The sequence below is a fragment of the Protopterus annectens genome, chromosome 9.part0, assembly GCF_019279795.1.
Source record: "Protopterus annectens isolate FY-2018-M chromosome 9.part0, PAN1.0, whole genome shotgun sequence".
Taxonomy (NCBI): domain Eukaryota; kingdom Metazoa; phylum Chordata; order Ceratodontiformes; family Protopteridae; genus Protopterus; species Protopterus annectens.
In genome coordinates this window covers 153,947,671-153,961,494 of record NC_056743.1, presented here as the reverse complement: position 1 = coordinate 153,961,494, position 13,824 = coordinate 153,947,671, and the positions used below count along the sequence as shown (strand labels likewise).

Below are 13,824 nucleotides of genomic sequence, written 5' to 3'. Positions count from 1 at the left end.
TCCCTAGGAAGGATCACTTGTTCAAAAAAGGTAAAACTAAGTTTTGTAGTATCTTAAAATTACCCACATTTCTAAGAAGTCATTATGTGCAGGTCACTTTTGTTAGTGGCCTTAGCTGTTTCATTATGGTTATTTCTTCGATTTTTCAAAAGTCATGGTGAGGATGGAAATTTGCCAACTTATTTCCAGTTAACATTATGGGTGCAAACCACATTTTTCACTGTCCAGTGTCAGCTTACAAGCTTCTCTGCAGACCACAAATGTTACTAAGTGTTACAAATCTTCACAGCTTAAAAGAATGTCCTAATTATATCTTCCTGTTTTGCATGTTGTATTACCACAGATTTAACCACAGAAGTTTTATTCTGCTTTAGTAGAACAGATATAAGCTAAGGCTTTACAGGAACAATTTATTCAGAGCCAAAGAACGAGAGCCAGAATGGAACTTCTGATGGTCCTCTTGTGTTCTTTGTTGTTCTGCCCTTCGCAGAACCTGCCTGTCAAGGTAAGGAAGCATATTATTAATTTTGTAGTTATGATATGCAGAATTGTGACATTGCTGTTATATCTGCATGGCATATGCTTAATATATACATTTATTGTAAAATGTTTGATTAAATGTTGTAAGTTTTATAATGTAACTTGGTTCCATCAATGTTTGGGGGTTCAGATTTAAACACAAATACAACCCAGTGAATTTATTTAAATATTTATTTATTTATTTGCCTATGTTAACAGGGAAAATCCGACTGGGCAGAGTCTATCTTCAGTGGAGACCCAGGGTGAAAAGATCAATCATAGTACATTTATATTAAAAAGTGAATTTAAGACAGTTCTCGGTTACATTTCTCAGAAATAAAACAGACATGATTGCAAGTCAGGTATATACAGTAAAATATTTACAAGAAACAATTTTAAATGTATGCAGTTCTTGTAGCTCTAAAATCTTGCAGGAAGTAAATGGATTGAGACAGTAGAAGGGAGAACATGGTAAAGTTTAGTGCTCTTATATTTCAGTTGAGAAAGGTTTCCAAGGAGTTCAAGATATGTGATGAACAAAGCTATAGAATTATATAGGAAGAGAGATTTTAGTATTATATAGATGTGTAAAAAAAACATGAAGAGATATAATGAAGTTATAAAATTATGTAACAAGGGAGATATTAGTGCTGTATAGTAGAACAGCGATAATGACTTATGACTGGGAGACCAGCTACACGGTTAGTTATATTTAGACTGCCTGTAGCTCTACAAATTTTGGTAGCTTTAGTCCACGCTACAAATAAAACTTCCTATTGTCTAAATTCACATCACAAAACTAAAATAACTTTACCTGATCATCTGGTAAGAAATGGTGCTATAATTAACTAATTTATATGCTGCGGTAGCATTGTCGTCTCACAATAAGATGCTGTCCGGTTCGATTCTCAGCTAGAGCATCTTCTGCGTGGAGACATTCGTAAATGGGCATACCTTCATTGAAAGTTGTGCATCAGGGCCAGCAACTCGGCATGTAAAAATCAACTACCAATCATTAGCAGACCAGAGTTCCGCTGTGGCGACCCCTAACCGGGAAAAGCCGAAAGACTCAACAACAACAACACACTACATTAAGATAAACTGAAAGACTGATATGATATTTTTAATTGGACGCAGGGTTTCATATATTAGATGCATATCAATTAACAATTAAATATGAACAATTAATGCAAAAAAACAACATAATTTACATCAAAAGAAAATGTGTATTTGATCAGTAACCAGTCAGTTTTCATTTAAAAGTACAAACTAAAGGCAGCTGTATCACATATTTAATTAATTTCTTAGTAAAGACAACAATTCTATATGATTAAACTATATTAATCATATACTTAATTTCAGTCACCTCTTGGAGAGAATACTAAATGAACATGCAATATTAGCATCAGACCTAGTAAAGTGTTACTCTGTTGAATTTGATACTACTGCCATAAAAATAAACACACCTTAATGTTATTACTAATTATATGATAGTTGTTCATTTGTATTCAAAAACAAACATGCAGATTGGAAAGCCCAGTCAGTGAGCCTGTTGTAAATCAAGCATATACCAATAGAATAAAGTCCGTCTGGCAGTGGCTGCTGAAGTACCATTGAGCAGCCAGAGTTTCTACTGGAATATGGTAAGGGACAGCCCAATATATATGTATGTATGCATACATAGATATAGATACAGGTATGGTCTCAAAAATAAAGAAACAAACCTGATTTCTTTCTGTTTCTGTACTGTCCATCATAAAATCTCGACCAAAAAAAAAAAAAAAAAAAAAGCAGCAATGGGGATTCCCTCCAGTGCTTCTCCTGTACTGCACTGATGTACTGTGCAAGCATGGGGAAGTAAGCTCCACCCACATACTCAGTACGTCAGTAAGAGAAACACTTCAACTCCCTTATACAAAGATATTATTTAAGAAATGTAAGCATTTCTTTCTTAAATAAAGTCTTTGTATAATAGCAATAATCCAGTCCTGGGTGTGGGAATATCAGGATTTACCCATGGATGGCTTTGTTTAATTGCTCGGCCGTACCCAGTCATGGATTATTACTTAAGTAACAACATAGTAGTTGTACTCTGTAAGTAGAAATGATTTGCCTGACATGATAGTACAGACATATATCTCAAGATGACATATATAAAATTCTCACACTACTGTGCAAATGCCGGTGAGAAGCATTGTAAAGCAATAAACTGTGGCTCAAGTTCTGAAGCAACAGTGATGGGTTTAGTAAATGTTCATCAGAGCGATGTAGAACTCTGTTTAGAAAAACTAATATGCCAAGATTGTATGATAATAACAGTGCTAGGTGTTGCAAACTTACAACTTATGAGATCATGACAAATGTGGGATTAAAATGCTTAACCTTTCATCCATCTATGTATGCACGATACAATGCATTATTCAAACAGCTGCACGCTGTACAATAAAACATGATCAAAAAGAATTTGATAGCAGCTCATGGTATATTTAAAATGTAGAGAATCCATAACTACTTCAGCCAAAGCAGTGACAGAAGAATAACAAAACATTTCAGAGTTTATTTTCTTTTATTTATTCAGTGAATTCAATTAGGAAAGGCTACTCAAATGCAGTTATTTTTTGGTTATGGAGTAAGGAAAGGGAACAACCTACACAGATAAAAGAGAAGCAGTAATTTATACTGCAGTAATTTATACTGCAGTGCTAAAGTAGCTAAATCAGTGTCTCAAAACACATACTTGTAATCACTGCAACTCTACGTCCAGTAAATGAAATAAATATCTCACCCAAGTTGTTTTTGTAGGTTCAGCAACTACTGATGTTATCTTTTGAATCAGGTATTGGGTAACTATAACCCAGCAGATCTCTAAGTATTTAACTCATTAGAATGCACAATAAAATATAAATGGAGCAATAACTCTTTGTTTATAACATATAATTAAATAAAACATATTCAATATAACAATTACATTGACTGCCATTAAGGTAAGTCACAACATAACTTGAGAATTTAGACCAGGGAAGTATTAGTCAGTGAACTTATGTGCCCTTTTGCTTTTTTAAAGCATATTTCATCTAATTATTCACCACTCATAATATGATTAACATAATATGCAAGGCAGGAATGTAACTGACTTCAACTGTCAGATTTATATGTTTATCTTTATGTTTTCAGCATTCTCATCTCCCATGTATAAAATGCTAACTCTAAAGTATACTATGGTACATCCAAATAAACATACAAGTCATAAAATGCAAAACAGAAAAATAGCCAGTGACAGCATGTATTTATTACACCGTAACAAACAGATTTATAGAGCATTTGCCATTGAAGCCCACATATTTACAGCATCAAGCAAAAACTGACATGTAATTTCAGAAGGGTACTCCATAGTATTTTTAAAGTAGCTGCTCTATACAAAATGCTATACTTTGAGACTATTTATTTATTTATTTTTATTTATTTTACATTTGTTGACTGGGCTAGTACAGCTGGATAAATGCCCATTTTCAGTGGAGGCCCGGGGAGAAAATAGGACGTGCTGGAGGGACAGATTCATAACCCAGAGGCTCCCTACACTCTGGAACAGAATCCCAGTCCATGTTAGGCAGAGCCCCTCACTAACTCTCTTCAAGAGAAATCTTGACGAGTGGATGGGAGATCGTAGGTTTACCCCGGGAGTCATCCATATGTCACTACTAGACAGAGGCACAGTAAACTAAACCCTAAATGGGCGTAGTATTTTCATTCCAAGGGGTGGCGAAAGCCACACACACTCTGGCTGGGCTTATAAATGACCTAGGGCAGATAGCCTAGTATGAACCTATGAGCCTATGAACCTAAAAGCTCCATTGGTTAAAACAAGATTAGAGAATACAAATACACATAAAACAAAAGCAATAAGCATAAAGGATAAGAAGATTTTAGTATAGGTAATGCACATCTAAGAGTAAAAAATATCCATAACAAGAAAATATTCAAGTAAATGGTTAACAACATTTTAAAATAATACAAGCAATGTACATAAACATCGAAACACATACTTTAGAGTTAGCATTTTATACATGGGAGATGAGAATGCTGAAAACATAAAGATTTACTGATTGATTCATTGGCCATTTTTATGAATTGTTTGACATTTCAGTGATCAAGGGCTTCTTTATTAGAAGGGAATAAAAGCAACAACATATACTAAGAATATGTGGGTCTATATTAAAAGCCTGAAAGTCCATAACATTTATGTACATGACACATAAAGGTCGATGTACATAAACATCGAAACACGTAAACGGCGGAAATCACAACGCCGAACGTGTTACAAAGAGCGCCTCACAGGTACGTTAACATCAATATTAAAGATAGAATTTAACCCACTTTTGCAGGGGTCCCCATGTGGGGGAACTGTGCTCCCCACACCCCCTACTTAAATATACCAACTCCGAGACCGCACTACAGTGGGGAAAAGGATATATTCCCTTATTCCCACGATCACGCTGCTGGCTTACAAACACGTTCGGCGTTGTGATTTTCGCCGTTTACGTGTTTCGATGTTTGTGTACATCGACCTTTATGTGTCATGTACATAGCTATGATGTTACGGACTTTTGGGCTTTTAAAATGAAAATGTTCCCTGAATCATAACCTCTTTGTTGTAGCATGACAGCTTTATAAATTATAAGACTTTCCCCACAAAGTGACGCTCGTGGACAGTTTTTATATAGAACAGTAAACAGACTGTAGTGCACAACTATAGTTTGTTTTGAAACCTTTTGATCATGAGGACTGTGGTGCAAGAAGTGCAAAGGTCAGAAATGAGAAATCAGAAATGTGAGCCAGAAAAGAATATTCATTATTAGTGAATATTCATATTGTTTGTTTTAATATGATGTAGTATTTTTTGAAATATATATACAGCATTTGATTTCATTTCCTAAGATTGTAAATAACTTGATTGTTATAGGGCTTCATAAATTATTATCCTGTCACAGAAAGGTGCGGTCATTTTTCAGTTCCTTTTAAAATAAGGACAGCGGCAATCAGCATTTCAAAATAATACAAGCAATGCTCTTATCACTTATTCGTGGTAAATAACATTTTATCAAAATACGTGCTGCTCTCAGCCCAGTCTGGATATCAGGAAATCAGTAATAATGTGTTACAACTGTTTGAGTTCATAAACAAGTGCACATTCGTGATGTTTGCCCTTCATAATCTGCAGTATCAGTTTGGTAGATTTTTTTTTAAATATGTAGCTTTGAGTTAACTGTATTTAAATTTACTTCACATGTGCTTGGTACAACAAATTTATTCAGAGATCAGTTGATTCACAATAAATTTCCTAAAGGCACATGCGCATAATTACCATAAATCTATATAATCAAATTTGCACTTTATGCACCTGGCAACAATACACATTTTCGGTTTCCAAGGTGTTGCACACTTGACACGAATTTTCTATAGTAGCATTAGATGCAAAAGTAAGGGAAATAACTTTGAGCAGGAAAAAAAAACTATTTTTGGGAAACATCAGAAAATATTTTTTGATAGTGAGCAATCAAATGAGAAATAATTACAGCAGCAGTCCTTAACCAAAGGCACGCTATTAAGCATGCTTCTCATATTTATTACCTAACACAATTATACATTTTAGTGGTGCTGCGGTAGCATTGTCGCCTCACAGCAAGACGTTGTCACATTCGATTCTCAGCTAGAGCGTCTTCTGTGTGGAGGCATATGTGAATGGGCGTGCCTTCGTTGACGGTTATGCGTCAGGGCTGGTAACTTGGCAGATAAAAATCCACTACCAAACATTAGCGGACCGGAGTTCCGCTGTGGCGACCCCTAACCCGGATAAGCCGAAAGAGACAACAACTTTGTGTATATTGGTAAGGATGTAAGTACCTCTACCTGATTTTTCTGTGAATCATTCTTGCTTTAGTAATAGTCTGCAGAATTTTTCAATTACCCTCCACAAAAAGTCATCGTTATAAAATAGCAGCATAACTTCTGCTCACAAAGTTATTCTTTTCTCAGCTACAGCTTTATCAATTCCTTCTTAAATGTTTAATTGTTACAACATTCATGTAGTGCTTTTCATATATTAATCTAACTCAATGTATAAACGTTTTGTTTAGATTTTCATAACCCCCCCCCCCAACTTACTGATGTATGTTAATCCTAACGGCAAAAAAAACTTTCTATAACACTGCCACTACACAAGACACTCAGATACATGCAACATGCTAAAGCAAAATATGTGAAACACTAAATCTATTCCCTTCTCTAGCCTTTACTTTAACTGTACTCCACAAGCACTCACACATACATACACACATACACACACACACACAAACATACCGCCAAATACTAACCTTTTGGAATATCCAGACTTTCAGCAGTAACACCACAAATACACATACTTACCTTCTACTAAAACACTTAATACAAACAATAGTGTGCAAATCTATCCCCTGCCCTAGCCATTACTCTAATCTTAACCAGAAAAGGCTTGCAAGGACATTCGTACACCCCTAATGCCAATATCCTCCATATATCAAAAATGTTCTCCATTAGAATCCAAAACAAACATCTAAACATCTACCTTCACTAATCAAACTTCACTGCTTCAGCCCGATAACATTAATACTAAACTATATATTTGACCAAAGATATACATTAGTAAATGTCCACATAATGCACTCAGTTGACCAAATGACTAAGCAGCAAAGTGATAGCAATCCATAAACACACATGCATGCACGCACGCACAGACACGTGCACACACAGAAAAGTGTGTGTCTGTGTTCCCCAAGTTATAAGTAAATTAGTTAATTTACTTTGTTCCTGCAGAAAGCTCATGCAAACATAGGGAGTACATACAGATTCTATATAGAAGGCACCTGATCCAAGAATCAAAGTGGTGAACCTCTTTCTGAGGAGTTATTAAGAAGGTTTAATTAAATAAATAAACTACATGATTCCATTTTAATGACCTGTACAGATTATAAGCTTTAATTATTGTATTAAGTGCATATATGAGTAGAAAGACAGGACTGAGATGGTAGAAAAAGTACAACTCAGTCATCTTATGATGACAGTACAGATAACAGATTTTTAACCAGGTATAGATTTTAAAGTGTGATTTGAGTAAAGAACAGTCACACAGCATGAGATAAATTTATCTTTTTTATTTTACTCTGTTTATCAAGCACTGCTATTTCAAGGATTGCATGCTTTCAAATCTGAATGTGATAAGTGAGTGGTAATTATACAGTTCCTAGGATGAGGGTGCTCCACTCACATTTACAGCTGTTAACTTGATAATGTCTTTGTAATACTGGATGCATGTGAACACTGAATTTATCTTGTGTGAATAAAATAGTGAATTATAAAACTAAAAAAAATCGTACTATTAACTACAAATATGGTCTAATACAGCCACAGGTACTAGTTTGTCACATGAGTTCTACAGAAACACATAAACATAAAAAAATACTTGTTTTCTTGATTCAGAAGATATAAGTTATATATTAAAATCGGCATCTACTAAACTCCACGTGTCTTATTATTTTATTTTTAGGTTAAATTTGCTAAACACCATATGACTGAATAACCAAGCGGGAATGTGGAAGTGATTCTACATAGCAATTCATCTATTTTAATAAATATTAGCTATTTGTTGATACTTCAAGACTGCAGTTAGTGGAATAATTCATAATAAAGTGGGTGTGATGGTTTCATTATAGTCATTGCTTTGCTGTAAACATCATCTGTGGGTGTTTGTTCCACTTCCTTATATGCGCATAGGAAAACACACTTTCTGTGTGCTCAAATGCATAAATGTCACTCAGATCAGAAAGTATTTTTATTCACAAACTGGTGAAATGTGAAGACTGAGTACGAAGACAAAGAACTGAAGATGAACTACAACAGACTACCACACAAACCAATTTAATAAAGCGCTTTTCATCTTGTTTAATTGCAAGACTTCTTAAGATAAAATACTTTCATTAAAACATTAAAATCCAAGTTAAATACACCACCACAAAGATCATGTGATGTTCCACAAGCAAATGAAAATACAGAAATTCAAGAGGCATTCCCTTTCATTAACCTCTTGTAGTAAAGATAAAATCTACTATGAATTGTATACTTTTCCATCTGTTTCTACAAAAATCTTAAAGGCTATACATTTATAAATAAAATAAATAAAAAAAGGCCATACAAAATGTCATTGTAACTAACAATTATCTATCTAAAACCTATTTTAAATTAACCATTATCTAAATAAACTTTTTCATTTCAATACACAGAAAATGGAGCATGTTTCATTCAACCCAGGGTAATGCTACGCATTAGTACATAATTGCTAGAGTACTTCTAGCCTTTCCAACAATAATGTCTCTGGACCACCCCTGTTATTAGCCATAATACAATTAATTACTCTAAATTTAAATGTGTGTTGTGGACACTGACTTATATCCCTTGCTAGGGCATTGTCCTGTTTCATTCTATTAATACTGTAAAGGTGTTTGCATATTTGCTCCCTAAATCTTCTTTCAGTCTTACCGATGTCGAAGGCAGGACAATTTTGGCAAAGGGCACCATATACAACAAGCTTAGACTGACAGTTGAGTTTAGCCTTTGTCCTGTATTTCTGTCCCCTAATAGTAAAATTCTGCCCGATGTCTATATGTTTGGATAATTACACAAATAGCATTTAAACATTCCTGTCTTATGTAATAAGGGTATAGAATTTTTTCTAAAATGCTTTTTAAATTGGGGCCACGTTTAAAAGTAATGTGTGGGGATTCACGCAACTTGAATCTGACCGTTAGGTCATTTTGAATGATTCCCCAGTTTTTATTGAAAATTGAATATATTTCTTGGGCATTGACACTATACATAGTAATCACGTTATACGACCCACACATTGAATCCCCAACTTCTTATCATCCTCATTGTCATTTTCAAATCTCGGCCCCTCCTTATAAAATAAAATAGGCTTGTAAATCCCATTTAATCTCTTATGTTGGACTTCTCAAGTCAATTCTACCATCAAACCTTGGGGGTATCCCCGTTTAATAAACATACCCCCTAAGTTGTTACATCTTTCATTACCATGCATGCTGCCCTGACCAGTTGCCCCTTAACCACCAACTTTTTCTGGTGCAGGTGGTTGCACCTGCTGAAGTGAAAGAAAGTATTAGAATATGTTTCTTTCCTAAATATCTTAGCTACATAGCAATTATTAACTCAATCTTTAATCAAATCCACATCTAAGAAAGCTATCCTGTCACATAGCTGGCCTTAGGCACAGGCCAACTAGGCAGCCCCCTAGGGCGCCGCTATAGCAGGGGCGCTTTACCTGTATTTATTTGGTGTAGGTAGAGTAGGATGGGGCACCTTTTGCCTAGGGCACTAGTCGACCTAAGACCGCTCCGGCCTGTCAGTGCTGAAGCTGTAGGTAAATGTAAAGGACTGTGTAGTAAAATTAAAATAAGTCTGCAGTTCCTTTGCTTTAGCTTTGTCTCCTCCAACCAATAAAAATATGTCATCCGAAAATTGGTTATAATAACATGTCTGTTCTCTCATGGTCTCATTTTTTAGTGGACATGTCCTACCAGGCAGTGCATCATTATGGCTGCATTTCATCAGTTGGCAGATGATTTTTGTCCCTGTAGACTCCTGTTTATTATATCCAAGATAACAATGTACAGTACCTCATACAGACATTTAAGATAAGACCTTATTCAGGTATACAGGGCATTTGGAGACAGGTTACCTACAGAAAAGTATGGGGTTATCAAAAATTAGTACAGAATCATCAGACAACCTATGTAGAAGATTATATATGAATATCAGGTACACTAATTTGTGCTCTGAGTAGCTGACGTATAGAATACACTGCCAAATTATATTAATGAAAGCATTAGTTTAGATATTTTTAAGAATGACCTGGGCACTTATTATGCACAGGCTAGAAGGACATTATTGCCTATGTATGAAATATTCATACGTATGACTGTATCTACTGCTTTCTATGTCACAACCAACTAACCACAGTTCTTTTCTGTCAGTCTCAGAAATATGCATTCCCTATAATAACAATACAGTCATCAGCTTCAAAAACAAACTGCACAACCCAGAGAAAACATCTTCTTTATCAGCTGTTTTAAATTAGAAAGATTTGAATTCCTCTGAGAAACATGATGATGAAAGCATCCATTTTAAGGAAAATCACAACTACTTTTTCATTTCAATAATCACATATTAGGATCCTGAAGCCAGCCTTCCACCATACCCCACCCTCTGTTAGAAAGATACAAAAGTTCAGTGTTACTATTAACCCCAATGCAAGACCAGCAATAAGAAATCACTTGTTGCTTTTATACTACAGGGTTGCCTATTGACATTAAAAACCTTAGCCTTCAAGTACCAAATAAACATATCTAAACAGAATGCACTTTTCAGCCAGTAGGAGAGGCAAGATTTCTAGGGAGAGAAATATCATGGAACTGCTAACCTGGATGCTCTTGCAGATTGTTTCTGTGTTGGACTTTATGAGCACTGATATTCACAGTTACTAGCTATGTTTTGCATGTCATGTAAGCATCAAGCACATTACATCAGTTTACAGCCCACATTAATAAACATTTATTACTTTTTCTTCACCATTCCTACATGTGTATTCATCATCATCATCAGCCCCCTTTTTCCCATTTTTTACATGTGGTTTGGGTGTCATGTCAACTGTTGCCATCTCTCTCTATTCAGTGTTACTCTCCTACCTTCTTAGGCACTCATGCCAGACTGTCATAGGTCTTCTGTCACATAATCCACTCACCTCTTTGCTGGATGCCTTTGTTTCCTCTTGTCTTCTTCCTGTCTGTCCCAGATGTTATTCGCCAGATTGTCTTCTAATGTTCTGCACTTATGTCCGATTCACCATGATCTGTTCTCTTTGATCTTTTCTTTACACTGCTTCCAGTTGTGAATGTCCCCTGGGTTCTTGAACACTGGCACTAGAATGCTTATTCTCCATTCATCTGAGATACACCTTTCTCATCATTCTGCTAGGAGTACCCTCACAAGCCATTCCTCCCCTTTCCCCTTTCTTACCTAACATATCATATCTGCCGTGGCCTCATCTGAGTCTGGTGCTTTCCCTTACTTCATTTTCCTTTGTGCTGTCCTTACGTCTACTATGTAGGCTCCTCCTCTTCGTCTTTCATCGTAGGATGTGTCTGGAGCAGTACAGCTTCTGTGGGTTTTCTCCTTCCACCTGTCTTTGATGTCCGATAGACAGGTGATCAGGTTGCTGATGGCATCCCTTATGAAGAGTGCCTGACTATCTTCTTTACCTGTCTGTCTTTGCCTTGTACCCTGATATAGATTCTTTGTGCTGTCTACTTTGCCACTTTGCTGAAGCTGGTACAGTGCCACTGACTCCTTGTTCTTTTCTATTGCATCTCCTCCTTTAGCCGCCACTTTGTTAACCAACCACTATTCCTTCCAACCCTGATCTTCCTTTTCTATCTCCCACTTTTTCCAGCATTCCTTTTTTTGATGACTTGCTGGACCTCTGCATTTTATCACCAGTTTTTCTTATGTACATTATTTAGATACCTGGCTTGGCCTCATATCTGTTCTGTAGTCCTCCTACATGCTGTTTTCAGGTGATGCCATTCTTCTTCAACTCTAACTATTTCCTTTTCTTCTTAAGGTGCTAGAACAGTGACCAATTCTTCATACTGCTGTGCTTTCTCTCCAGTCAACTTCCAAGTCTTTAGTCTTGTCTCTGGTTAATTTAGAGCCTTCTCTCACCACTGGTTACAGTTGATTGTGGCAATGAGTCGTTTATGCTGTGAGATGACTTTGCAATCACTGAATCTATCCCACAGTCCTTACTAGGAGAATGTCTAGCTGAGCTGCATGTTGCTTGCATGTGATCTTGTGACTTTCTGTTGCTGAACCATGTGTTGTTCACCATTAAGCCATTTGCTAGACAGAAGTCTAGAAAGGCCTCTCTTTCTTTATTCATGTTCCTCTATCCGATGTGGACCCAAGCAATCCTTTTATCCTGTTCTGTCTGTCCTGATCAGTGCATTCAAGCCACCCATAATAACAACAACTACCATTGTCCTGCTTTATCTCATAGGTTGCAACTGCTGTCTGAATGCACTCTTTTCCTCACTATCACACCCTGCTGTGGGACATAACCTGAGATTATGAGTACTGCTCTATCCTTACAATGGACTGTGATTACCATGAGGTTATCACTAATTCTTATGGCATCCCTCACTGACTCCTGAAACCTCTCCCTCACCACAATTCCCACACCATTTCTAGTCTGTCCTCCTCCTGAGTAGAAGACTCTGGATTCCAAGCCAACAGCTTTCCTGCACTGCCCTTCCATCTTGTCTCCTGGATACATAGGATGTCCAGCCTCTTTCTTACCATTATGTCATCCACTTTCAAGCTCCATTCTGTCAGTGAACTTACATTGAGTGTAGGAATTCTTAGTTTATATTTGCAGGTTGATTGGTTCTGTTTCCACCTTTCTCTCAATAGAGTTATCCCAAATAACCCAATCTGGACAACTTTTGACCCAGGGCTGCTGGAGTTTACAGTGGGCACACACTGGCCAAATTGGGCACATACACCCTTACCATTGTTAGCGTGGGATCCTGGCAAAAGTTGTAGTAGGCCAGTTTCTCAACCCTCACCACCAGCAAATATCCATGCCCTTTTCACAACATTGGCCAGCACAACCAAAGCCACATGTTACACCATCAAGTGGCTAACCCTGTCTGCGATCCACGTCCTCCTATCTTGAGGATACTACTCACTACAGTAGATGCCCAAAGCAATTGCTCTAAACAACTCCTCCCTCTATAGAGCATCATCTAGAGTCTGTGCTGCTGCCCCAATGCCTCAAACTCCATTCTTGGGTTAATTTGAGGTGAGAGGAAACCCACAACAACACAGAGAGAACATGCAAACTCCATACATTCATTGGCCGGAGGTCAGGATCAAACCTTCTACCTAGCGCATGGTAGGTGAAGAACTGAACCATTATTGCAACTGGTCTCTATATTGCTATTCTGTTGTTTTACATATACTGTTGTGTCATCCTATCTGTGCTGTTTACACCACAATATGCTGCAGGAATATGTGTCTGTCTGATATTTTTTGTATCCCAAACCTCATAAATTTATGGACACAATGCTATTGCAGAATTTGTTGAGTTGCTCTCAGCCATTTTGGTTGCAGTGAGATGTCTGCTTACTTTTTTACAGGCTT

At 36.7% G+C, this 13,824-nt stretch overlaps 1 protein-coding gene across 2 annotated transcripts in view; it reads left to right on the top strand.

Annotated features, from left to right (window-relative positions):
* Positions 1–409: 409 nt before the first annotated feature.
* Positions 410–13,824, top strand: part of LOC122810859 (high choriolytic enzyme 1-like) — a 200,410-nt gene continuing 186,995 nt past the window's right edge. For both annotated transcript variants that reach the window (XM_044082410.1, XM_044082409.1), the window contains exon 1: positions 410–505. In XM_044082410.1, coding sequence (XP_043938345.1) covers positions 440–505 — 66 coding nt within the window. In that variant the 5' untranslated portion in view covers positions 410–439. The remainder of the gene's footprint in view (positions 506–13,824) is intronic.